This window comes from Rhipicephalus sanguineus, chromosome 8 (genome assembly GCF_013339695.2).
Source record: "Rhipicephalus sanguineus isolate Rsan-2018 chromosome 8, BIME_Rsan_1.4, whole genome shotgun sequence".
Classification (NCBI taxonomy): domain Eukaryota; kingdom Metazoa; phylum Arthropoda; class Arachnida; order Ixodida; family Ixodidae; genus Rhipicephalus; species Rhipicephalus sanguineus.
Genome location: NC_051183.1, coordinates 69,649,214 through 69,677,059, shown reverse-complemented (window position 1 = coordinate 69,677,059; position 27,846 = coordinate 69,649,214). Strand labels below are relative to the sequence as shown.

General features: G+C 46.8%; 1 protein-coding gene across 1 annotated transcript; it reads right to left on the bottom strand.

Moving 5' to 3' along the window:
- Positions 1-9,339: 9,339 nt before the first annotated feature.
- LOC119402058 (uncharacterized) lies at positions 9,340-18,003 on the bottom strand. Its single transcript, XM_037669139.2, has 3 exons — positions 17,844-18,003; positions 13,852-14,132; positions 9,340-9,800 (listed from the first exon to the last, which is right to left on the bottom strand). The coding sequence occupies exons 1-3, from the start codon at positions 17,893-17,895 to the stop codon at positions 9,420-9,422; spliced, it is 714 nt and encodes a 237-aa protein (XP_037525067.1). The 5' UTR covers positions 17,896-18,003; the 3' UTR covers positions 9,340-9,419.
- Positions 18,004-27,846: the final 9,843 nt, after the last annotated feature.

The window sequence follows — 27,846 nt, the reverse complement described above, 5'->3', positions numbered from 1 at the left end:
GTGAAAACAGCTGCTAAGTATTCTTGTTCCGTCACGGTATAGTTGCACTCAGCCTTACTGAAAGAGCGGCTAGCATAAGCCACTGCGTGTTCAGCTCCTTCATTACGCTGCACTAGTATGGCACCGACGGCGATGCCACTAGCATCAGCATGCACTTCCGTCGGCGAGGACTCATCGAAGCGACGCACTATGGGCCCCGATGTTAGCAGGGACTTTGGCTGGCGGAACGCATCGCCGCAAGCCGAAGTCCAGTTGAAAGGGACGTCTTTTCGGGGAAGACATGTAAGAGGATGCACCACGTCTGCGAACCCTGGAACGAGCGACGAAAATACGACCATAAGCCCAAGAAGCTCGTCAGTTCTCGCACTGACTTAGGTGGTTCGAAAGAGCTGACGGCCTCAATTTTTCGTGGGTCTGCCCTCATACCATTTTTGTCAATGAGGTGCCCCAGTGATAACGCCTCCGTTTCACCGCAACGACATTTCTTTGAGTTTAGGATCAAGCCGGCCTTTTCTGTGCAATCCAGAAGAAGACTGAGGCGTCTGTTATGCTCGTTCAGTGTGCTGCCAAAAACCACCACATCGTCGAGTTACCACAAACAAATTTCCCATTTAAGTGCACGACGTATAGTGTCTATAAATCGTGTCTATAAAGACCGAACGGCATGACATTAAATTCATAAAGGCCGTCGAGTGTCACGAAGGCCGTTTTCTCCTTGTCGTTTGGGTGCATGGATATCTACCAATGCCCTGATCTCAAATCAAGCGACGAAAAGTAGGCAGCGGAATGTAGGCAATCGATGACATCATCGATTCTAGGAAGCAGATACACATCCTTTTTGGTGACCGCGCTTAGTTTTCTTTAATCAACACAGAACCACCACAATCCATCCTTCTTCTTTACTAAGATCTGTGGTGCTAGCCACGGACTAGATGACTCTTTGACAACACCTTTCCGTAACATGTCGGTCACCTGTTCAGCTATAACTGTCCTTTATGTCGAAGACACGCGGTAAGCTTTTTGACGAATGGGGTGTGCAGATTCGGTGTCAATTCAGTGGTAAACAAGAGAACGTGGTAGTTAAGCCTCCGTTTCGCCATGTCAGAAATCGAACAAAGAAAGATGTCTCAGAAGGACTCATGCAAGAGCGTGGCGTTCATGTGAGGGCAGCGACTTGCTGATCATCTGTAAGACCTGTTCTTCGGAACTGCTTCGTTGGGGGTCACTTGTTGAGAGTGCTCCTCCTCGCTAAAAACTGTGATAGAGCTGTAAGTGACTTCGTCAAATTTAGCGAGCTTGATATTGCGCTAGAGAATAGCAGGCACCGAAAAACAATTAAAATCCCACAAGTTTCAGGCGCCATTCACAACTGTCACGGGACAATGCGGCACGAGTACATCTTTCTTCATGCAACCTGACGCAAGTGGTTGGGTTTGCGCGTCAACGATGAAAGGTCGGACGCAGCAACATTAACAGGAACACGCGATAGAGACCACGGCGCTATAAGCGAATCGCTCGGTACGACAAAATAGTTTTTTTCTGGTAAGGATATGGCAGCAAGAGCAGAGAGAAGCGTGCTATTCAACGTAATTTCGCCTGTGCCACAGTTAACGAAAGCACCACACTCCTAAAGAAAGTCGATCCCGAGAATCGCATCGTAAGTGCACCGTGTTAGAACAGGAAATTCCGTTGTGAGATCTTTACCGAACAAAACGCTTGCAACACAAACACCAAGAGGAACAAGGCAGTATCCGCTGACACCACGAAATATCGCACCACCATTCCACGAGAACATAACCTTCCGACCCAGCCTTTCTTTGAAAGTCACACTCACAACGGAAACCGTACCACCAGTATTGACTAACGCAGTGGCAGGTACACTATCAATTAACACACACACTTTGTTCTTCGCCATCATTATAGGAAGAGGAGTAGTTCACAGAGACGGAGACTGGCTGGCGACGTTACCTCCATCGGCCGCGCCGGCTAGTTTCCCGACCGTGGTGGTGACGTAGAACGTCGCCGTGGTGAAGGTGAACGGCGTAGGCTGCTGGTCGGTGGCGTGAGGCTATGGTCTGAAGCTGGCGAGTCATTCCTTCTGTTGTAATGATGGAAAGTATTTCTGTGTGGCGAGCATGTGGTTTTTTCTGCCCGAGGTTCTGTCGGCCAATGATCGTCATAAATTCCTTGTTCAAGTTTATGCGAAGTCGGTGGTGGGCCGTATGTTGTCTGGCGGCGCCGGTGACCAAAACGAGAGATGTGACCTACGACACCACCGCTGTAGCAGACAGGCGATGGGCAACCTAAGTTGTAGGCTTCCGGATACGCTCTGGGGAGCTGCGCGTAGAAAACACGGTCTTCTGAGTGCATATTCGTGGTCGTATCCTTACGAGTGCGCTGGTCCCTACGAGTGCGCGAGTGCGCTACGTGTGCGCTGCCTGACATGGCCGACAGTGAGGATACAGCCGATGCAGGTTCGTGGCATTGGTTAAAAGCACAACCAGGCTGTTCGACATCCGCCGATTTCATGTGTCATTCGAGTCCTTCGCGAACAATTTGTCTTACCACTGCCGCATAGTCAAATTGAAAACTGTAGCTGTCCTCGACGCTCGCTGCAGTCGCAACATTTGCTAACCTGCCGAACTTTGGCTGATGCGGCGTGGCTTCAAGGTCTCAAATGTGCGGCATTGCTTGATGACATCAGCGACTGAGGAGGCACACTCCTTGGCAATCAAGTTGTTGTATGCATCCTCGGCAATACCTATGAGAAGGTGTCCAACTTTGTCCTCTTTGTCCTCTTCGGACATTTGAGGATTCACCGTCTTACACAATTTCAGGATCGCCTCTATGTATATATTACAGGTCTCACCTTTCACTTGAGCACGCTGAAGCAATGGAGTTTTTTAGTGAGTTACGGAAATACGGCACGCAAATACGGTAAGGCAGTACGGTACCGGTTCTCCTTTTCCGGTCTTTGTCTTTTTTGCCGGTGAACGCACCCCAACGCCACAAAAGCTTTTTCATAAATTACTCTGGGACTGTCACGCGTCATTGTTGCCTGTGAGCCTTTTCTTAGAGCAGGAACGTGTCGTCTTTTGAAGCATTTTAAAGCATTTTTAAGCATTTTTAACGAGGAACTTGTCGTTCGGGGAACGCTTTCTCACTGGGATGGGGAGATGCTGAAGCACAACGAGTGGGAAAGGACGAGCGCTACCGTGCAGCCTTACCATAGCGTTTACGAACACAAAGCAACGAGAAAGGGAAACAGGACAAGAGGGGACACTCGGCGATAAGCGGCTCGAACTCTTCCCACCACCTTCTCGCCCAGGGGCCTCCGAGATTTCCGCGTCAAAATCACAGAAGCTCCGATACCGGTGAACATAAGCAGCTTAGAGTAGAGCACGTGGCGCAAGTAAAAACGATTACACAGGCCTAGGCCAAGTCACTTAAAATGCTGGTTCTTAATCAAGTTTATTCCTCCTCCTCCATCTCCCACTCAAGGGAAGCAGCATTTGGGGCACACAGCAAGTTTCCGTTGCGTTCACTTGGCATTTCCGTTAGTGTGTGAGGTTTGTATTTAGTGTTTATGTTATCATTACGTCGTCTTTGTGCGTTGCTTTCTGTTAGCGCCGAGTGAACGAGTGGCGCCGACGTTGACGTTACAACTCATCTGAACGGGAACGAAGCGAGAATGATGGAAGCCGACCGAGCGCACGCGCTTATATGAAATGGGCGAGGGAGAGGAGAGAGTGGATTACAGGCTGTGTTTCGCTGCGGCGTGGCTGCATCACGTGGGAGGAGAGGCTGCGCCGCGGCTGCAGCGCGGGAGAGGAGAGCAGAGAAGGCGACAGAACACCTGCGTAAAGGAGGAGACTGGGAGAGAGAGTAGGCGCATGCGCAGTGGAGCGCGGACGCCACCACCGACGACGGACACAGCCCCGAGCCAAAGCTGCTTCGCATTTAAAAAAAAGTTGCTTAAGATAAATGCAATGCTTGTTTGTTATACTTTTATTTCGTTCCTTTACATGCGAAAGCATTTTCTTACAAGATGCGCTGAAAATTCGTGAAAGAACATTTTACCACCAAGCGTGACCAGCGACACAACATCATCGCCAGACCTAGATATCGCCCTCATTCAAGCAGGGCTGCTCTCATGCGTGTGTGGGCAGCGTCTGTTTTTCGTGTTCACCGGAGAAAGTGTAGTATTAATAATAACGTTTGGGGGTTAACGTCCCAAAACCACGATATGATTATGAGAGACGCCGTAGTCCACGGTTCCGGAAATTTCGACCATCTAGGGTTCTTTAACGTGCACCTAAATGTAGGTACACGGGCCTCAAACATTTTCGCCTCCATCGAAAATGCAGCCGCCCAGGCCGGGATTCGATCCCGCGACCTTCGAGTCAGTAGTCGAGCGCCATAACCACAAGACCACCGTGCTTGGGCGAAGGTGTAGTACTGAGCGATTTTTTGTGTCACAGTGGCGCTTTTCACCACGGCAGTGCGATGTTGTCTGCTACATATGACGACAGCAAAGAACCCTCACTTTTATGTCCATCAATGTATTGCGTAGTAATCTTGTTACCCGCGCTAATCCGTAGTTAGGCTTAGGGTACGTTGGATGTTGTAACAGCACTGAAGTTAGAGATCGGGCGCTTTGACGTCAACCTATGAATCGTTCGTGACGCTTTTCGTATTCCCCAGATGCACATTTCTTTTGGCACACGCGTTATTAGATGACAGTAGTTTGGTGTGAACAAATGAACTAGCATGTCAAAAACGTAACGAGCGTTTCAAGCTATGAAGCGATAACGCGCGTCGCTCGCGTTTCTAAAATGCCTGGCGCAAGATAACTTGCAGAACGCGAAGATCAGTACCATGTGCCTTTAAAAATCTCGCATCGGGCCAATCGAAAAAGGTTGTTTTTATTTATTTCGATTTATTTCGAGCTCTCGAACAAAGTTTTCATCTGTGATACCGTACCGGTTGTGGTTGTACGTAACGTTCTATCGTGTATAGACCTTATGCACAATCTGCTGCCATCTAGCGGCCACCATGCGCATTTCCGCCATGTTGAAGGCTAAGCGCGCTCCGTATGTGCACACACGGTGCGTACGTATCGGCGTGTGGCGGCTGATATTAACGGCAATGCCGACATATTTTCGTGTGCCGTGTTGCTCAGACTGAGGAAATTTCGGCGCTGAAAAAAAGGTTTACAGGTAAATAACCTTCACGTTATTAGATTTCCAAGCGGCCGACGAGAAGCCGCCGATCGTTTCGTTTCTCCGGCTAGTGCTTACGACTAACGCCGTGTTTACGTTCGCCGTTCTTAATAGTTGTGGTATGTGACAGCATCGGCACTTACCAGAGAAAACTCTTTCGTGTCATGCCGGAACCAGACAGTTCTGGCGCCATCTGCTGGCGGGCACAGACAAACCGGCTTTGTGTACGAGCTTCAACTGCTGCATCGCGGCTATTCGCGCATACATACCTGCGCTGCGGTTCACACCACTAATTTGTTTACTACATTGCGACAACAATTACATCTTAGACAGGTAGCTCGAGGTCGTCATTGACTCTCGGCGAACAGACAGATTGTGCTGGAGCGGGTTGTTTGTAGTTTGTTTTCGACTGTTGAGTTTAACAAGGTAGTGTTTGGTGGTATGCTTTGCGCGCGTATTGCTTCACTATGCTTCTTCTTCAAGCATTTCATGTGCTATCACTGCCAAATTCAGAAGGGCGGCCTGGATGGCCCTCCCCCACTCTTTACCTTTATTTTTGTTTATATCCCAAAAAGAGCACAAATCAGGCTCTCAGAGAAGTTGACCCCCCTTCTTAAAAACCTGTATCCACCCTTGTGTGCTATGGAATGTTATCAGATGCTTGCGCGTGGCATTTTTCGTATGAAACTGAAAAGAAAAAAGAAATGCTGTTTCGGCAAATGTGTACATTCGACCGTGGGTGCACCGTTGGTTACGCGCTGTGGCGGTTTCGCAGCGTTCAGTCGACGACGCAAAACTGCATTGCGGAAAACGGGTTGAACATACAACGTGGACAACGCTTTATTTAAAATTAAATGCACAATACATCTGGTCGACGTTGGCTGCCCCTTATGAAATACGCCTTGACATGGGTCAACAGCACTTTCTTACGGTCATCGCTGTGCCTAGCGTGTCGCGCTCTAAAGCCTCCTACCTTCCATCCTACACTACAAGCATGATATTCAGCTAGCTAACAACGCTTTATACGCTACATTGAAAACAGTCAAAATATTTATAACCTAGCGCTAAGCTTCATTCTCAACGACGGTAGGCCTACATTCGACTCGGTGACAAACTTGTACCTTTTACAGCGAAAGCTGTTATGAGATCATTTCACCGGCCGTTTTTTGGCGCCGTAGTTGTCCGCCGCCGCCGCCGCCGCCGGTGTCCGTAACCAGTATCGCTCGAAATAAGAAAAAAAAACGAAATAAGAAAAAATTCCAGGATGGAACGAGGTTCGAACCTTGGCCCTCTGCGTGGGAGCCCAGTATTCAACCGCTGAGCCATGCCGGTGCTTGAAACTGCTTTGCAAAAAGGTCCTATACAGGCTTCGTGTCGGGAAGGAACCACATTAGCATATGCAAGATAGCGTGGTAGAAGAGTAAAATAAGCACCAAGTGTCGCACAACGCGAATTTTGTAACCAGGCGTCACACAATGTGAATTGCGCAACGAGTAGGTTGTTGAATGCTTCCAACCCATTACAAAGGGCTCTGCCATAATTCTTCATCGTCATCAGGCACAGCATCAACAAAGTGCGCATAATGCCTTACACGCGTTTAGCAGGTACCAAATCTCTCCGTAGAATGACGAAAAATGGCACAGTGCCTGCTGCCCTGCTTCACAAAAATTGCAGTGATTTATAGCGTAGTGAGTTCCTCGCAAGTGCACTTGTATTGGTTGCCAAGGAAGCCCATAAGCGCATGATCCACTTCCTCGGGGTCTCAGTAAAATTACAATGATTTATAGCGTACCCCCCACCCGTCTCTATCCCACGTCAACGTATGTTATACAGCATGACGGGAGAGGGAAATAGCGACCGGGCGTCACCCAATGCAAATTACATAACTGGTGGGCCGTTTAAAAATTCCAACCCATTACAAAGGGCTAAGCCATAATTCTTCATCGTCATCAGTCGTCGCGTCAACAAAGTGCACATAATGCCTTACAGACGTGTAGCTGGTGCCTCGCTTTTCCGCAGAATGACGAATAATGGCTTAGTAGGTGCTTCCCAACTTCACAAAAATTGTGATTTATGAAGTAGTGGGTACCTTTCTAGTGTACTTGTATTGTAGCCCCAAGAGAGCTTAACGGGCTCTAGAAACGCCGCTCTTCCAGCTTTCGCTGTGAATGTGCTGCGGTTTCAGCGCAGGCCTGGCGTTTTAGGGGTGAAGCTCCTTAAGGCGGCGCCCGTTCGTCCCTCGTAGTCGTAGTCGTAGTAGTCGTAGTGCGTAACCAGTCTTACGCTTTGACCTCCAAGGTGGTGCCGGTGGGAGATTTTTCCTGTGCGTTGTTGAACAATAAAAATTCGCAGCGTGCGCGTTAACTAAAAGCCGAATTCTTCTGTCTCTCATTCCCCATTAGCAGCCATTGGCATGTTCCAGTAGGAAACGTTAGTAGAAGTGTGTTAGCTAAAAGCCGACTTCTTCTGTCTCTCATTCCCATTAGCAGCCATTGTTTACCTCCAAGGTAGTGCCGGGTGAGATTTCTCCTGTGCGTGATTAAACAATAAAAATTTTGTTCAAAACGCCGTTCATTGATGAAATAAACCAACGAAAGACGCCAGATGTTTTGTAAAAGCAAAACGAAAGAACGCCAGATGTTTCTAAAGCAAAGCGAAAAGACGCCAGCTGCTTAACGAAAGACGCCAGATGTTTTCTAAAGCAATGGTTTTCTAAACAATGAAAATTCACAGCGTACATGTAAAATTAAAGTGAGCTGCAAGTCGTCATAACTCTCATCGAACCTTTAGTATAAACGCGCCCGATCTCACGTCGGTGATGATGTACTGGGCAGAATTGACGGAAGATTCACGGTTTACCGATGAACCTCCGCAGCTTCGCCCACTCATTATCATTCACTCCGTGGATATGCTGTGATTTTTATCTCGTTGTGAGGGAGTTCTTTACATGTAATAATTGTCAACGTAATAACTAGGAAATGCCGGTAACATGTAGAGGCCCTGAAAACTCGTCTGACGTTTTTATGCCCCGGCTGCCCACTATCAAAGCAGATAGAAGCAAGAAGTTATAACAGTAACAGCATACGATTCGGACGCAAGCCTCCAACATGGCGCCGAATCGGTAGCTTCGTCAAACCTCCGACAAATCGCAGCACTTTTGCATAAGGTCTATACCGGTACTCAGATGTCCGTCCTCATGGGTTGGAGGCGCATATAAGAAGGCCACGTAATGTAACACTTTATACATATCATGAGAGCATAGAGCAATCCTCAAAACGCGATGTTCTTAAACGAGCATTACGATTGTTTCTATTCCCACGCGCTTAACGGTTGTGGCCTTTTGCGTCTTCTCGTAGTTCTCACATACGAGCCAAATGTCTGGTTACATTCAAGAAATGTTGACTGCGTGGCTTTTTTGACGCTTTTTTTACCGTGTAAAGTAAACATCACAGGGCGTCTTCCGGCTATTTTCAGGAATCACGCGTTGCCTAGAGGGCATTTGCAATGACAGCTCGTAAATAATTCTTGCCATCTTGTGTATTCTCATGAATAAAAGAAAATTCTCCCTGTGGCCATTCAGAAATGTTACCCGGAGACCGGTTGTAGCGAAAAAAAGAAGGAAACGGCGTAAGACACTCCACAGTTTCAAACTGCGCGCGCACGGAATTAAAACCGAAACTTGCGTAGTACCATAAGCAGCCACTTGGTGTCCCAGTGCATGTAACGTGAGAGGGGAGCACTTCTCTCGATTCCTTTTCTCTCTAACTCGGCCGCATGACTCTATGGCTGTGTCCGCTCTTTACCTAGTTTCTCTATCTCTATGCACAAAGACTTTCAAATGATTCACCTGACCTTAAAACCAATGAGCACCGACAAGATCTATTTTTTTTCTCTTTCTAAAGATCAACCGAAGGTACTTTATTCGTGCTGTTGCAATATTCATAACTTAAACGGAGTAGCGCAGCACGACAGAGCCTCAGAAGAAGACAGATACACAGCGCTGTGTATGCGTATTCTCAGTCCCCGCAATGTTGCTCCACTCCGTGTAAATTATCAATCCTTAACCAACTAGCCCGGCAATGTGCCCTAGAAAATATTGCAATATGGTATGCTGAAATCAAACCGTAATACAGGCAGTGTTTATTGAGACAACCCATAACACTGAAGTCTTGCTGGAGGCTCCCACGACATTCACAACTACTCCGCTCCGAGTGCCTCCTTCAGAGCGGGGAGCACGTGCGTTTCGGGTAGCTTTGCAAACACGGGCACGAAACTGCGGTCAGCAGCCTGCATCATGTCGAAGTAAGGTAGACCGCTAACTTGAGAGTTCTGTGGGCTCGTGGCTATGCCCGAGAAGGAAGGGTACGATTCCAGGGCCACACCAACGCTCCACATTGGTGCTTGCGAGGTGGAACTACTGCCGACGCCAGTACTTCCGTTTCCGCCAACCAGATGCTGACTGAGCTTGCCGTTGAATGAGACACCGGAAAATGTCACCGTCACTCGGCCGCGTCCCTCGGGTGTTGTCACGTTGTTGCCGGGGCTGTGGTAGTGGAAAATGCCTTTCATCGTCCCATCCTAGAAATAAAAACAAAACAAACACAAATGTTTTGGGCAAGTAGGAACAAAAAAGCGAATCTTCGAGGAGCTCGTTTCTTTGTTAGAGACAACCAAATAAATCCAGCAGACAATCAAGCAGATGAGAGTCGGTGGGAGCCGAACCCACAACACTGTACGGACGTGTAATTCGAAGGATGCGCAATTGGACCATAATTCATTTCAATTTGACAGGCTGGGCGGGCCATTTTAGATGCGACGCATCGACTTTGTAACAAACACGGAGCAGCGCGGCAACACACCTGTCGTATTTCCGCAGGAGATGTGACCATTAGGGCGCGTTCACACTTAGACATTCGGCGGCGAGAGCGCGCGGAATCCGCTTCGGCGGCAGCCAGATCCGCCGGAAAATCCCTTTCCGCGTCGATCGGTTCTGGACCGATTTTTGCGGCAGCTCCCGTCGAATTCCCTCACCGCGAACCAATCGGAACGCGAGTAGAACATTCGAAAAATGCCGGCGTGCTTGTGACATTGCAGTCGTCGAAGCCCGCAGCAACAGCGAAGTCTTTCGTAATCATCCTGTAGCTCTCGACAAGTGCCAAGTGTTCTCGCGATTATCATCCTTGCAATACACCATAGCGATCGCGCAAAACGGGTAGCATTATCTCGGTTCGACCAAGCTTCTCGCGTCTTGCAAATCAGGGCGAACCAACCACGACTGCTTGCGTCGTTTCTTGTTCGGCGAACGCATGTTTCTCCTCGTCAGACATCGCCACAAAGTTCCTTTCCAGAAGGCCCAGCAGTTCCACGACCCTGCTCCGGTTTATGCGCTTCGCCATAGCGAAACGCGTGCACAACGCAGAGCGCGTCGATGCCAGCGTTCCTTCGCGCGAAGGGACGATGACAACTAGGCGCCCTAGTTTCGGCGGTGCGGTTGCTAAGCGGTGTGAACAATGTTGACTTTCGGCGGCGCGCGAATTCCGGTCGCTGTGGCCGGCGGATTCCCCAGTGTGAATGAGCCATTAGAAATATTATCAGCGGATCTCTTTAAGCCGGCCGTTAGTCCATGCAGAGCGAACAGAAAACTATCGTCATCACGAACCGGCACGCGCTCTAATCGTCCTCTTCTTCCTCTTCTGCTTCGCTCCTAGAACACGTGCGCCAATTTGTCCAGCGTGGGATACAACAACTGTGATGAGTGAGAGAACGAGGACAGAGTGAAAGAAATAGATAGAAGGAAAGAGATAGAAAGAAAGAGAAAGAGAGAAATTCTTGGCCAAAAAATATTCTTCGCGAGGCACGATTCGAACCCGCGTAATCACGATCCGAAGGCGAGCGTCGTAACCACTCGGCTATCCAGGCACGCTAGCCGAGCATAGCATGGCCTTGTATAGTGTAGCAAGGGTATGGGAAAGGCAAGTGAGAGTGAGGAGGAGCGAAAAGAGGAGTGGAGAGAGTAAATCATGACACGGAAAGAGAGAAAGATAGGGAAGAAAGATAGAAAGAGAAGTTTGAAGTTTGAGGTTTATTTTACAGTCTTGACAATACATGAGGACATGAACTGTCGTGGCGCCGGAAGAAAAGGCGTGTTTATACGCGCCTGACTAGGCGCCTGGCACCACGAGTACAGCAGACAACAGTGGACAAATGCAGAAAAAAAAACACACCGGCATATGCACATATATATGTGCATGTACATAAATGTCACAACTACAAGTGAATTCGAAACAGTGAGTTAGAAAGAAAGGGATGAAATAGAAATAAATACACGAAAAGCGAGACAGAGAAAGAAATACAAAGAGAAAATAAGAAATAGAAACGAACGGAGGCAAAAAATACAGAGAAAAAACAGAGACAAGAGAGAAAGAGAGGAGGAAAGAAAGAGAAAAACAGAAGAGTAACAAAGAAGGCTGCCCCAGCTCCGCACTTCCTTCCCGCTTGGCACGCCTACTGCGAAGGTGCCTGAATTTTTTTTTTTGTAAGGTACAGCTATATGCACTTTCTCTCCTACAGACATGCGAAGTCTCTAACACCTACACAGGGCCGCTTTCCGCTCTATCTCTGGGCTCCCTAAACACATTCGGATACCCACGCCTGAGCGCGCAGCGGGCTTCACTGCATTGGAGGACGTCGTCCGGAAAGCCCACACTGGACATCATATCCGCATGGAAAACCCGCCGCGAGACCGTCGCCTACTGGGCCTGAGATTATCAGCAACACGATGATGCGCCGCCTCTCAGTCTGGCTGTACACCCACGGTAAGCCCCGATTGCTGACGCTTTCGCCGTCCCATATCTCGGAATGACGCCACTGCCCGCCAAATTATTGCCACGTGCCGACTGAAGGAAGCGAGTTTAGATGCGATCAGCATCTTCACTAGCGCAGTTTTCATTGATGACCAGGCCCACATAACACGATCTTCGCGAAATTTCAGCGCTCGCGAACGATAAGGACACTGTGTAGGGGAGAAACGAGCGGTTAATTCTCAACTGCATATTTTTGGAAAGTACAGGACATATAAGCACCAGCAGTCTTCACTGAGCTTGCGCGAAAAGAGTCAAGATTTCTGAAAAAATGCAAAAACAGATAGTTCCTATACGTTCTGTGGTTTCCCAAAATAAACACTTGAGAGTTAAGCACTCGTTTGTTGCCTACCCCGTCTCCTTGTCTTTTGTGCGCGCTGAAATTTTGCAGTGAACGTGAATCAACTCGCCCAACTTACAGTTTTACTGGGTTCCATATAGCATGGGTTTGCACGCAGGCCAACGACTTCATAGGTGTTCTATAGCTGCCACCTTCAGTGCGGTACCTTAGTGCATTTTGAACTCCTTGTTGTCTGCGGAGCGACTGCAAGCCTCCCATGCACCATGTTCATATAAACCGGTCCGTGCAATTACTGACTCACACACAGCCTACTATGAAGAAATGTATGGTTTGACTGATCTAAGCGCACACAGAAGAAGACGAAAACGGGGAAGACAGCAGGACAAGCGCAAAATGACCAACTAGCCAATTTATTGATTCTCTTGCGCTCAACAAAGGTGTCAATGCAGGTTAGTGTGTACTTCTTCGCGAGGTCTGGTTGTAGCACCAAGTAAGAAAGTTAAAGAAGTTAGACGAGTGGAAAGAGGTGCACTAGCAACTAAGCTTTATTTGACGGCAATTGCAAATATAAAACTATATAAAAGCGCCACATGGTACCGGCGCACTCACTTAATTGTTAGCGCATGTGTTTCCTCTCATCTAACATTCCTAACTTCATTATTTGTCGCTACAACACGATCTTGCAGTGTTACTCTGAAATATTTGGGGAAGTCCACCTCGTACCTCTACTGAGTAGTACCTGCCTGTCATTGTTTAAAGATTCATGCAGGTTTTTGACGATAATGGTGGCCGACAAGAAATGGTCACTTCTCGTTGTCAGCTCCGGAAACCCGGGAGTTAAAGGCAGGCAGTTGTAAGAAGCATGCCATCGTTTCATCTTCGTTTCTGCATCCATTGCAGCCTTGCTTCCTTTTGGGCTCGACCAACGGAGGCGTAGCCTGCTGTGAAACTTGAACCCCCCCCCCCTCCAATGGAGAGCTCTGCGCACGCCTATGATTATACATTAGCAATGGTACAAAACCCGAGGCACTATGCCGACCTATTGAGAAATTCTATACACACAAAAATGGACGTTTCGGCTCCCACACGGCAGCTTTGTTCACAAGTACAATGAAAACATACGTCCAAGCAGTTCGGTTTAAATACGATTGAATATGTCACGCAGGCTGTTCGCATACACTGAAGGCAGATTGCCATCGCTCCCGTTGAGAGTGCGCGGAGTAGTCTCTATCAAGAGCGACTCAAGATAAAGACGTCGTGACAGTCCTTTTTCTCTTTGCTCCGGTGATGCAGCCGAAAAGTTCTGTTGTGCGTATATTAAAATTTTCACTTTGGTGAACGCACTGCCTTGAGGTTTTTTACCTTCACCATGTATCATCCCGACCAGACGGGCTTCCGTCAAACCTTAAGCTTCATGCATTAGTAATGGTGGGCAACATGCTAGACAACAAACATTCAAACCTCTTACCGTGCCGACACCGATGACGAATGGGAAGTGCCGTGCGTCATCCCGACATACGGCATGCTGCGCAGTCACGTTGACGTCGGTAAGAATTAGCGGCGCAAGTGTGCCGTTGTACAGCGTGTAGGCGGACGAAGATACGCTGGCCACAGGAATGCTCTCGGGTAGGGTAGTGCCCACCCTGGCCACGGCATTGCGTAGCAATGTGCGTGCCTCCAGCAGTTCGCTTTCTCTGCACAAATCTGGGCGCTGGGTTGTTGGTGGCTCTTCTACAGATTGCGTCAGGGCTGCAGTGTGATATACACAGGGTGTGTCAAAAAATGTGTCCAGTATTTTTTTTTTAAAATCACAGAAAGGAGGTATCTGCGTGCTACCTGCGGCATTACCTTTACTGTGGGAGAGGGCATTTTGAGATGCGTACAAATAATAATTACGGCAGTAATTATAGAACTTAGGAAAATTAACTTTTTAACCAGTGAAAATAAGTGGTCGAGTCAAATGGGCGAATGGAAGTCCTTCCTGGAAATAGCCTATAGCCGCTGTGAAATTTCTGAAAGGCGGCCACTGGTAATCACCGCGGAGCGATGAAATCTGGCTCATTTTGCGGGCGATACCGAAACCTACGCACCAAAAAGCGCGTCTGCCATTCACTGCGGAAACGCCCTCCCTGACGACACTGTTTCACTCGCAAGGGAAGGGGAGGGGGAAGGGAGGAGGATAAGCGTTGCCACGAAACGAAGTATCTAGATCAACGGATGATAACGGCGCTCGCAGGAGATGGTGTATTTTTTTCTGAAGAGAAGATCCTTGGATCGTGGCTCTGCGCGTTGCAGGCGCGCAATGAGACGCGGGCTTTGATGCTGTTTTTGAAATCGACAGTGTTATGTGATCACTTGTAGGTCTGTAATGGACAGGCAGACATGTAGCCCGACAGTACTTTCTTGCCTCTTATTTTTTTTCCTTTTGATCCCTTTATTCCTTCCCCCCAGGCTAGGGTAGTAAACCGATAGCGCGTCTCATTGGCCTCCCTGCTTTTCGTTCCTTTTCCTTCTGCTCTTCCTCGGAACGTTCTCGACCATCAGCGATTCTTGCGGGTTATATCATAATTTACATAACTTTAACACACGCATCAGAGCTTCTTACCATAAATTTGACAATTAGCGACCACGCTCGCCCATATCGTGTGCTCTGAATATTTTCTGTAGGTGCGCGCAAGTGCACCCTGCAAAGATGTCAGTCTTTATTGTTTGGTTGTCGCATTCTTCACTTTCACATCCACATTGCAACATACAGCTTTCACGACTGGCAGACTCAGCTTATAATACAGGCATAGCGCCACTTTGTTTTATCTAAAACGAGCGAAAATATAAAAAGCTGTGATGAACTTTCGGCAAATAACGGCGCAGGGTCTGGCAGGCTGCAAGTTCATATATTTAAGGGGCGCCGACGTTGAAAACACGCTGTTTCTGCATGTTTTGCGCGAAAAGTTGGATGTGGAAGTTCAACGCGCAGGAATATTTATTTCCGATACGCACTTTCAAGCAGGAAATCAAACGCCAAGGATGTGAACAATTACTCATCCCCTATTTTATTCGAATCGCAATGACTCTCTCCACCGTGACAGCTGTGCCCAGACACCCAAGCCTTCTGTTGGCTCTAATAAGAGGAATTTGCAGAGCCTATTGATAGTGGCAAATTTGGCAAGGTGAAATTACGTCTCTATCTTCACAGGTTACGAAGTGACGTAGAAGCAATTTATAGCGGTGGTGAATTAACTCAGTATCCACATGTAGCTGGTAAGGTCTACAACTTACTATAATTGCCTCCTTCAATGAAGCTTCATGCATATCACTAGCGAGGAAAATGTGACGCGAGCAATGTTTTTTTAAGCTACGCCTAAAGTACACGTAGCTGTGTTAACTACCTGTGGCATTCCCACATGGTACATATTACGGAGGCACAAGCGTTAAATTTTTCCTTCATGATTAATACCTTCTGATGGAGAAAGACATGGTTCCTTGATGTATTTGGGTGAAGAAATATGATCGCGCTGGTAAAAAAATGCAGATTTGCAAAAACCTGGCTGACTCCCAGTGGAAGTTAACACAGATTTTTGAGCTCTTTCGTGTGATTCATAAAAGATGTGGCTCTGACAGCACTAATAGCAATGCGTATTAATTCACACACGAAAATGTGAAGAGAGTGACAAGCCTGCAAAAAGTAAACTTGCGAAGAAAAGAAGCATTAGCTGTATAATACGCATAGTTAACGTTACTGGAGCTATAGACTACACCCAAAAGCTCTTGTTGCGAACTTTATCACAGCTGCCCATAATACTACAGAGTTTTCCCCTTGCGATATCTAGATGACGTGCAACAAATTATAAATGGGATACAAAAATTGCACGACGCACACATTTTTATATAAATTTCGTGAGTTAATAAGAACGAGACATTGCGACCGATTATGTCTTATGTTCTTAGATTCTTGCATAACCTGTTTACGAACGTCTTTGCAAACAGGTTATGTTTACAAAGACGCTGCAGGCGATAATGCAGGCTGACAGGAGTGTATGCCTGCAAAGATAATGCAGGCTGACAGGAGTGTATGCCTGCATTATCGCACCATCGGGTGCTCCTTAGAATCTAGCATAGCAAAACGCTAAAATACACGCGAGAGAGTCATTATGTAATGCGACCTTTGAACGCACTAGAAATAATGCAAAACAACAGTACTACCTAGTGGAGGCAGAGTACAGAATACTGACTTAAGGAGGAATACATAGACTAGTAATGTCCCGTATGGCTCCGTCCCTCCATATCACTTTCTTTTTGGGCTTTTGTTGACGCAATAGGAGCTAGCCCTGCTACTGCATTCGCCAACACTAGCAACGACAAGGACAGCGATCAAGCAGATGCTTGCGCGAGAATGACTATTACAAAATGACTGCACAATAGACATGATATTAGCTGCATTAATAGTTTGTACCAATTAAGCGCACTAATTGACAGCAGAACCGTATTGATGAAACAGCTTTGAGGGGCTGTTGATGCATGCCCATTCCTATTGTATTCGCGTTTGGCATGCAGGAATTTCGTAGTTACTGTAGTAGAAAAAGCAGTCATGGCACATGCAATTCAGACCTACTCTGTCGACATTGGGAGGTGCGCTGAACAAAGTTTGTTTGTTTTTTCCTCAAAATTATGCCACTTACCCACTCTGGGGGATTGGCCAAGACTGCGTATCGTAACTTCTCTTTGATAACTTCAAGAATGCATATTAATCATAATAGTAATAAAACTAAATTAAGAAAAAGATTTAAAAAAAGAAAATGACAGCTAATGTATTAAAAAATTGTGCGACTTTAAGAAGGTCAGACAGCTGTATTCTTCTGACCCAAACAATTTGGAACTGATTTCAATTTAGAGTGCTGGATTTAAACACATTTTTAATTACTGTAAGAATATTTATTAACGTTGGGATTAAAATGGGATACGTTTTGTAGCTTAAGTAAGATTACACACCGCATCGAATACCTCCCTCCGGCAAAGTTCCAAAACGGAGGCACCGAAGCTTAGTACTATTTCTGCAGTCAAACTTAAATCTATTTTCGAAAATGGAATAACTAGAAGTCGTTTTCTAAGTAATTAATACCCGCGACATGACAAAAAATAATGTCCAACAGTTTCTACTTCTTGACAGAAATGACAGAGAGGTGATATCTCCAGACCAGCCCTTTGTAAATATGAGCTTAATGGGGGCAGACGGCATGAAAATCTGGTTATCATAACTTCCGATCGCTAGACTTACTCATCTGAGAAAAGCCAGGAGCATATTCATTATCCTAGTTCCATCGCTTAGTAACTCACCAAGGGTCACCCAACAGAAACAACACAGATACAAACACAAGCATCCTGCAGTACCGGCACATGCCAGCGCTGGTAGAGGTACATCAATCGAGAGGTTCGGAAAGAACTTGTCGATATCCAAGTCCTCACCTAGTGATGTCGCAAGCAGTGGTACCAACAGGCTCATAAGCAGTGAACGCATGCCGTGACTGGTTTCGTCCTCCGCTAGACACCACAACGATGGGATCCACACGCAATCTGTCGTTCTTCCGCTGCTGTCACCGGCTGGGAGCTGGGTCCCTTTCGCCGTTCACACGAATCGTCGTGAAGAAGGGGGGCCCGTCTCCCATTTCAGCCGTCGTCCTTGATATCTTTCTCTCACGGTCTCTGCTGGAGTCATGGTGTGGAGGCAGGCTGTACGCGACACCGCGCGAAGACGATAACGAGCTGGAGAGTGAGAAAAGGAGGCGGGGGGAGGGTAAATCGAGCATCCAAGAAAGCACAAAATTAGAAACACCCATACGGAGCGTAATTATTGCACCAGTGATGACGTTCCTTCATTCAAGAGAAGTAGTAGTGGCGTGTTCTTTATTTCAGGTAAATATACAAAAGAAGGCAAGCGAAAGGAAAGTTTCACTGATGGCGAAGACAGTCGTAGATGAGCTGCAAAGTCTTCTCGATACGACAGTTGGCACAGCTTTGTCGACTATTCTTGTACCAAAAGAAACTTCGTGCAGGCACTCACTCTAGCTCGCCTTGACGACAGAGCGGTGTCACCAGCTACTATCCTGGAATGTCATCCGGATAAGTCATCGAGGATGAAGGTAATGAGGCATTGCTAAAGTTTCTAAGGACAACAGACTTGCACGAGCGGCTGTAGACTTAGAGTGAAGCCGCATACCGCACAAGACTGAAGGACTGCGACGTTGTGTGTGTGTGTGTGTGTGTGTGTGTGTGTGTGTGTGTGTGTGTGTGTGTGTGTGTGTGTGTGTGTGTGTGTGTGTGTGTGTGTGTGTGTGTGTGTGTGTGTGTGTGTGTGTGTGTGTGTGTGTGTGTGTGTGTGTGTGTGTGTGTGTGTGTGTGTGTGTGCACGCTCTTTCTCACACAGACTTCTTTATTGCCAGTCAGCGACAGGTATCGCAACACACAATTGATGAGAACAAAAAATTAACGCGAGCAATATACACAATAATGGCTGCCCACTAGTACACCATTGCTGTCTTTTTAAAATTCCTTGAGTGCTGTCAGGGGTTCGACCCTGGCCAGCCACTAAGGTACAGGCTCTTGCAATTTCAGCACTTCCAGACAACACGCGTGTTTATTGTGGACAATGTATGCAGCGGTTTCCCAAATACACTTTGACCAGAGGAGCTGCCTGTGGTCGAGGTTAATCCCTAAGGAGCGTCGTCCGCAGTTTCCGGACGGGTATGTGCCACCGAAAGAGGACGAGCGCCACTATCACCATGGTCCACTAAAAATGAAGATGTCCGTGGGCAAAAGCGTATGTGTCACGGGGAGAGAAAAGAAAGAAAAGAAAGAAAGAAAGAAAGAAAGAAAGAAAGAAAGAAAGAAAGAAAGAAAGAAAGAAAGAAAGAAAGAAAGAAAGAAAGAAAGAAAGAAAGAAAGAAAGAAAGAAAGAAAGAAAGAAAGAAAGAAAGAGAGAAAGAGATAAGAAAAAATAGACAACGAAAGAGAGAAAATGAGAAAGAGACAAAGAAATGGAAAATGAAACAGCGAAAAACGGAGAAAGAAAAAAAGACTTCGTGGAAGACATTTGGTTGAGAGTGCAGGAGGAAAATATATGATCTCATTTGTACCGATGCAGACCATGCCTAGCAATGGGATGCCACCAGCTCTACTGTTTAACCAGCCTTCGCGACGTTAAGCTGCTTGTAAATTTTCTTTACCCTTCTGACTTTAAAGTTCCCTGATCTCTTTCCCGAGTGTATGGTAGCATACTGATTTTATTAAACTGGTTATCACCCCTGCCTTTTCTCTCTCTTTCACACGTTTTCTTTCCTTTACCGATGGCCGCACTGTAGCTGTCCAGCTCAAGCAGCGGACCCGTTAGCGGCTGTCATCGATGAATGAGGGAGGATTAAAGGCGTGGAAAGAGTGACAGTGTAGAGGGGGACTCTTTCCAAATCACGCTGAAGGACATCACGTCTCATGCCGTTCGCTTGTGAAGTAAACGTCTCGACAGGTCCAGACAGTTTCACGTGGCCCGGATAATAGGCATCGTTATGTTACATATAGCTGCCGGAAGGCGACGCTGGACTGCTCTAGGACGTCAAATAAAGTTCTAAGCAGTCTCCAGCATGTTTGAGGGACCGCGGGGCAATGGGAGTGCTGTTGAATTGTACGCCGGCAGCTCTTACTTGTGGTAAAAACTCAATAGTTTCTCGCGTTGTACTTCAATAGCCCTGCACCGAAGCAGAAAGAACTTAAGGGCATCCAATCTACCACACTGTTGTCAAGTGTCCGCGGAGGCGAGTCTGAGGTGCTGCCTGCGCGTGCGTGGTATTATCGCATTTGGTGCCGTTTACTAAACGGCACGAGACTGTTGCATAACCATGAATGTGATTATACCTCCTGCACGCACTGGAGTAACGGTCGCCAAATTTCATGGCAGCGTGCATTAAACCATTCGTTAACGCTCTCTACGCTAAGCTCTTCACGAACGTCATATAAAGTAGGAAGTAGGAAGAGGAGGATATGAAGGAAAGACAAACAGGTCAATCAGACGCGCGTCTAGTTTGCTACCCCATACTAGGGGAATAGGATTGAGGGATGAAAAAAGTAAATATTGCACCCGCATAACATCACTGGTCATCGCGAGCCGAGACAAGACAGTGTTGTATCAAAGACGAATCGAAAAGTCGGCAGATCCCACGCATTGTGGGAATCGATGTAATGCGAAGCAGCCAGCAAAGAGCTTCACACATCGTCTTGTATGTCATTGAGGAAAATACGTGTCTTGGTTTTCATGTTAACTCCTATTATTTATGTTCTTCACACACTAACGTCGCGAAATAGCAACTTCGGGGTAGATCAGCCTAGCGAAACGGCCGCTAGCGCACCATGAGCGTGGCACGTAAGTCATGCTGTACATGACATGCGTGTCATGATTTTCATGTTAACTCGTGTTATTTATGTTCGTCACACAGTAACGTCGCGCAATAGCAACTTCGGGGTAGATCAAGCTAGCGAAACGGCCGCCAGCGCCCCATGAGCGTGGCACGTAAGTCATACTGTACATGACATGCGTGTCATGATTTTCATGTTAACTCGTGTTTTTATGCTCGTCACACAGTCATGTCGCAAGATGCCAATTTTGGTGTATATCAAGCTAGCAAAACGGCCGCCAGCGCCCCATGAGCGTGGCACGTAAGTCATGCTGTACATGACATGCGTGTCATGATTTTCATGTTAACTCGTGTTATTTATGTTCGTCACGCAGTCACGTCGGAAGATACCAATTTCAGGATAGATCAACCTAGCGAAACGGCCGCCAGCGCCCCATGAGCGTGGCACGTAAGTCATGCTGTACATGACATGCGGTTCATGATTTTCATGTTAACTCGTGTTATTTATGTTCGCCACGCAGTCACGTCGGAAGATACCAATTTCAGGATAGATCAACCTAGCGAAACGGCCGCCAGCGCCCCATGAGCGCAGCACGTAAGTCATGCTGTACATGACATGCGTGTCATGATTTTCATGTTAACTCGTGTTTTTATGTTCGTCACACAGTCACGTCACGCAATACCAATTTCGGGGTAGATCAAGCTAGCGAAACGGCCGCCAGCGCACTATGAGCGTGGCACGTAAGTCATGCTGTACATGACATGCGTGTCATGATTTTCATGTTAACTCGTGTTATTTATGTTCGTCACGCAGTCACGTCGGAAGATACCAATTTCAGGATAGATCAACCTAGCGAAACGGCCGCCAGCGCCCCATGAGCGCAGCACGTAAGTCATGCTGTACATGACATGCGTGTCATGATTTTCATGTTAACTCGTGAGTTATTCATGTTCGTCACACAGTCACGTCACGGAATACCAATTTCGGGGTAGATCAAGCTAGCGAAACGGCCGCCAGCGCACTATGAGCGTGGCACGTAAGTCATGCTGTACATGACATGCGTGTCATGATTTTCATGTTATGACTTGTCATTTATGTTCGTCATAAAGTCATGTTACGCCATACTAATTTTGGTGTACATTCGATTAACCAAGCGACCAGGAGAGCACAAAGTCGTAGGCGGCTAGATAGATAGATAGATAGATAGATAGATAGATAGATAGATAGATAGATAGATAGATAGATAGATAGATAGATAGATAGATAGATAGATAGATAGATAGATAGATAGATAGATAGATAGATAGATAGATAGATAGATAGATAGATAGATAGATAGATAGATACGCTCAAAGTCGCAGAAGTTCGCTAAGAAATGCTTCGCATTTAATAAATAATGAAGTGGTAGGAAAGCGGTGCAGACTTTGAACGTGTGTGCCTGTTCAGTACATGCCTGCGATTATGCAATGAGCTCCTTTTTCAGCACGTCAAATATCGGTTGTCGCTACACGCCACAATTTCATGCAATATCCACACTTTAATTGATTTGCTTCGTCTTGCAGGCTATGCACAGTGTTCCCTGTTATCTCCCAGCCTTACTTAAAATAACAGAGAGCTGAGCTAGTTGGTCAGTATTCATGTTAAAGAGACAGGGCGCGCAAACACGGACACAAGAGAGAACACAAGACACCACTCACTCCCACTAACAACTGAAAAGGCGCGCAACAGCGGAAAAGAAAGAAGGTACGAAAACTTATCTGCGCATGCCCATGATATAGGCGAACCTGTCAATCCGGCCCGCGTGATGGTCTACGTAAGATATAACTATTCAGACCGACACTTGATTTCTTCTTTAGCAGGTTAATGTATGGCTGGCTCACGCATGCGCTACCACTATTATAGATATACCAGGCCTCAACCATTAAACGCGTTTCCTGATTCTTCGTGTCTTGTTTCTTTTCCGCCGTCGTGAGCCTCTTCACTTGTTGGTCGGCGTTTGTGGTATCTCGATTTCTCACTTGCGTCCGTGTTTCCACGCCTACATTAGAACTGAGGATCAAAGAATGAGACTAACACGAGCGCACAAATAAACTAATGCAACAAGACAAGCGTTGAATACCAAGTGCAAGTTTATTTGAGGATAACCGGCCTTTTTAGGCGTTCCGACAGACGCGCGCACATCAGTCACAACAGCGGGAGCGACGCCAACGATTGGTTTTCGTAGAGTTATTAAAGACGATAGTCTTTTAAAGACGATAGTCTTTCTTGGGGAACTTAAACGCAGAAATTTTGGTCTGTCTTTCTGTCTGTCCTTCTGTCTGTCTTTCTGTTTGTCGGCACGTCCCTCGATTCAGCCACTCGGCCACAGTTGAACCACTTGCCCAAGGGCCAGCCATCGTGAACGGCTGAATAGGTTCATACTTGTGTACACTGTTGATCAAAAAGCAAACATTACGCATATCTGAGGCACAACATCACAAGGTAAGTATTAGGCGGTGTGTTCCTTTAACAGAAAATACATAGATACGCAATTTTAAGCCGAGCAAGCGCGAGCGCCAACAACATGAGGTAAAACTGTAATGACGCAAAGAAGACGGGGACGAAGCGAAGACACGAACAGACAGACACGGGCGCCAACTTCCAACTGTTTATTATCAGAAACCGCGCCGATTTATATACGCTGCCGAACAAGGTAATCCCATAACAGAAATCGCAGAACTAATAATTCATCATGTGCCATAAATACAGAGACAAGGCATGCGCCAGAACTGCACTAACGCGATCGAACTAAGAAAACATGCCAGCACCTGTGAACACGTGCCAACCCTAGTGAGACCACTGCAAGCGCTGTGGTTGTGCATACAACTGCAAGCGCTGTGGTTGTGCGCCACACTTCAGCCAGACCACGTTTCTTAGGAGAGCAAACAGCCGCACAGAAAGGGAGACAATTGAAGCGTTTCTAATAAAGAGGGCAGGTAGCCAGTGCGTTAGTGCCCCATCTCTCGATCTAAGCGAGAAAGAAGCTATCTTTTTGAAAGATAGTATTTAGACATGTAGAGTTTAGAATGTGCGATATTCTTTTTACCTCTCACTAGGGTTGGCACGTGTTCACAGGTGCTGGCATGTTTTCTTAGTTCGATCGCGTTAGTGCAGTTCCGGCGCATGCCTTGTCTCTGTATTTATGGCACATGATGAATTGTTAGTTCTGCGATTTCTGTTATGGGATTACCTTGTTCGGCAGCGTATATAAATCGGCGCGGTTTCTGATAATAAACAGTTGGAAGTTGGCGCCCGTGTCTGTCTGTTCGTGTCTTCGCTTCGTCCCCGTCTTCTTTGCGTCATTACAGTTTTACCTCAAGTTATGAACCAACTAGCCAACAACAACCGTCTTCGTCGTCTTCTTTCGCAGGCGTTCTTGTCTGCGCCCTACCATGTTACAAATCACTCCCCCGCGGAAACGGAGCCATCCTGGCCTCCTGGCGACCTAAGGAACAGGTACAACTGGTGGGTCATAATGCGGCTTCAGTCGATCGACGTGAACAGTATCGCGGCCGCGACGACGGCGGTCCGTAGATGATTGAACAGGCTCAATCATATAGTTAACTGGGGATGCTTGACGTAGGACGCGGTAGGGGCCTTCGTACTTCGACAGTAGCTTTGTGGAAAGGCCAGGAGCGGAGGAGGGAACGCGAAGCCACACCAACGTTACAGGCGAATACGACTGAGGAGGCAGGTTTTCGTCGTGACGGTCCTTCTGGCCCTACTCGCCCTACAATGTTACAACCCTAGTTTCTTAAGGTGCGCTGAAAATGCGACTGCGCTGAAACTTGTCTTCCTCCGTGCCCTCTGCACAAGCTCATGTTGTGTTTCGGTTTCGGTTCAGTATTGCATTGTACGAATGACAGGGGCGCCGCTCTGGCATTCCTGTTTTACCCAGACAACGTGTAAGTAAGAGAGTTTGTGGAGAGTACTCGTTGAGTGCGGACGTTTCTTCTCCTTCGGCGCATCGCGCCAAACAGCGTGTTCGGGCTGGCCGGCGTCCCCACCGGTCGCGTTGGTCACCGCCGGTCTTCGCCTGCCGCTGCGCCGGGACTACCAGCCCGCAACACAGCACTTGTGTTTCCCGACGTATTGCCAGATGGCGTCCATATCTCACGCAGCGCCTCTTCTATCGTCTTTAGACGACATTTGCAGCGAAGCACGCAGATACGCGGCCAATTTTTATATGATGATATAATAGGGGGAGCACTAATGCACTTGTTCCCTTCATTTCGAATAAAGGAGGCCTCTGTTATTTCACTTTCCTTCTTACTTATAAATGTTGTTCTATCAGTTATGGGCATAAATGCGACTTCTTGCAAGGGTCAGCTAAATGACTTCCGTATCCATTCTTCACGCTTTCGTAGTACTGACGAGCGCAGTCGTTTTAACGCTGTAATCGCTCATCATCGTGATCGTCAGCTTCAGTATATCCAGGCACGCTTGAAATACTTCGCATTCCTCGCCCGCCTCATTTGGTACTTGGATCTCACGGAACGGCGTTAGGCTGAATGGTGGGTCGCCCTAGAATCCACTTATCCTTTGTAAAATTGCTTAAGCGTAAAATACATAGAGAAGGAGACCATTGCACTCGTAAAACGTCACCTTTCATCTATTTTACAAAGAGTACATGATTTCAGGACCCTCAGAAACTAGAAACCATAAAATAGCAAGCTTTGGATATGAGGCAGTGAAGTTTGAGCCAGCGTTTCCTTTTAAGTCGGACTTTTACAGAGAACATAAGAAATGATAGTTTTGTATTGACAAAAAGAGGCAGGCTGGCTTCATCGTCTATGGATTAACTGTAATGCCAAGGCTGGAATCTCTAGGGCTACCTACTGTGAACGTGTATATCATATAATGAGTATGTCGTGATAGAAGGCATATTCTTTCATCCGTGCTCTCATCAGCGTTGCCTAAGGACCTGACTTTTTTGTTTTGCGTTCAAGGAAATTAACGCTGGTTTTCGCCCTGTCTCGAATGAAAAATTTTTCGTAAAGTTCGATCGGATGTATTTGACGTTGTCCTGGTACATGTTACTCGGCCGGTTTCCCTACTCGGTCCGTTTACTCATGAAATGGGCATCATGCCGTTTACTGTGATTCGCAGTTCAGGATGTCCGTTCTGGTTCCCTGTACCAGACCAGGTGAACGTCTGAAGCAGCCGTTGCCCCTTGTAATTCCCAGCTATTAAGCCTGTAACATCCGTTCCGTGTATTGTTAAGACTGAAGTACTGCGTGCATTCCCTACCCGTTGTTTTGCTTTTCTATCGCATTCACCTAAGTACACTGTCCCTTCATCCGGTGCCTGAACAGTTGGAACGGAAAATGCACCAATCTCCAGCACGGTCGCAGCTGTGTGTCCTGCGTGTTGCGCTGCTGAAAGGAGAGTGAACTAGCGAATGCAGACGGCCCTGAGCCAGTTTCAGCTCACCAGCAATCGGGCACGCTTCACACAGCGTTCGGCATCGTCGTAAGCCCCAGCGCACTGAGGTAAGATAATTCGGACAATAGCTCTGCACTTGACTCTAAACGCCTGCTTAAACATTCTTAAAGTGAAAACACAGAACAGTGAAACTGCGTCGGTAGCTCAGTCATTTCATTTCTGAAATGTTTCAATCTAATCCAACTGTTCCGTAGGAAATTATGTACTGTTTAAACTGTTTAACTATTTATTACGAAAGCGTTTATCTTTGCATTTTAACAGACACAAACAGGCAGCCGTGCTTGAGTAGAAAATGTAATTAAAATTGCACCTTGTTCGTGCTGCAGTATTTCTCATTGTATGAAAAAGGCTTATCAAGCAGGAACTGTAGCGTCAATTCGAATGCTGCAACGGAAATTCATGCCGGTTTCTGCGTTCACTTTCACATGACAAGTCTAGCTGCTTTCACCAAACGCATTTACGGAAGAATTACACTTTAGATGCGAACGTATCCGAAGGATAATTGGGTGATTTCACGTAAGATCGAACAAACGATGGCTGGTCGATTTCTCAAATTTATTTCAAAATTTTATGTATTATTGCCTGATGAGTGGAAAGAAGAGAACCGCAGTTTGTTTTGCCGAAAAAAAAATTTTTTTGAAGCACAGGAAATCAATAATGACGAAAGGTGCAGTGGGGCGCTCATCCGCTCTGCTGTTTTGGCCAACTTTCGTTACGAATTGCACAAAATATATTGAAGTTAGGTAGCTGAAACTTCTTTAACTAAATATATGCATGCTTTTGCTTCTGCTCAGGTATTTTTAGTTTTTATGTCTAGTGTAGATGTTTTTATAAAAAACCTCAAAATTGGCCCATGAAACGTTATTTTCTTTACTTTGAAGGTCTTTATCTCAAAAAAGCCTTGTAGCAGAGAGACGAAAATTCCGCATTACGTTCTTCGCATGCTTATCTACCGAACTACCGAATCTTATATATATATAACTTTTCAGTAAAGAGATACGATCGGGCAAAGTTCAAGAAAACACCGAACGGTGGAAACTTCTGACGACAATTAAAAAAAACCATTTTTTATACTTCCTAAACTTTGTCCACTTATTCTCCTCCACATCAGCTTTCACAACCATTGAAAACATGTTGCATAATTTCGTTGGACTAATAGTAACGGCCCCTCCAATGAGACCCTTAGGCAAGGATTGGCAATTCCGACTTCTTGCCCAGCAAGTGTATAAAATACAGGCAGGATTGAATTTTTTTTTATTAAAAGGCCCGCAGTACCGAAAAAAGTGTCGGCGGCACTGAATACGTTAATTTTGTAATTATTTGGTCACTGCAGCGGCCACGAGCGCGGGGCTACCGAGTAGGCGCGCCGCACCCGAGATGCTCGCTGTAAGAGACGGCGCACTGAGAGCTCGTTTTCGCGCCCTCAGACCGATTGAGTTCGAAACAGCAACACCTCTCGGGTGACTTGAACGCACTTGCACCGGTAGTCACGGTGATCTGGTTAACGACGTCGATTTCTTTTTCAGAGGGCATAAGAATGTCATCGTTCAACTGCGCGTTCCATGAAGATCTTTGATTGCAG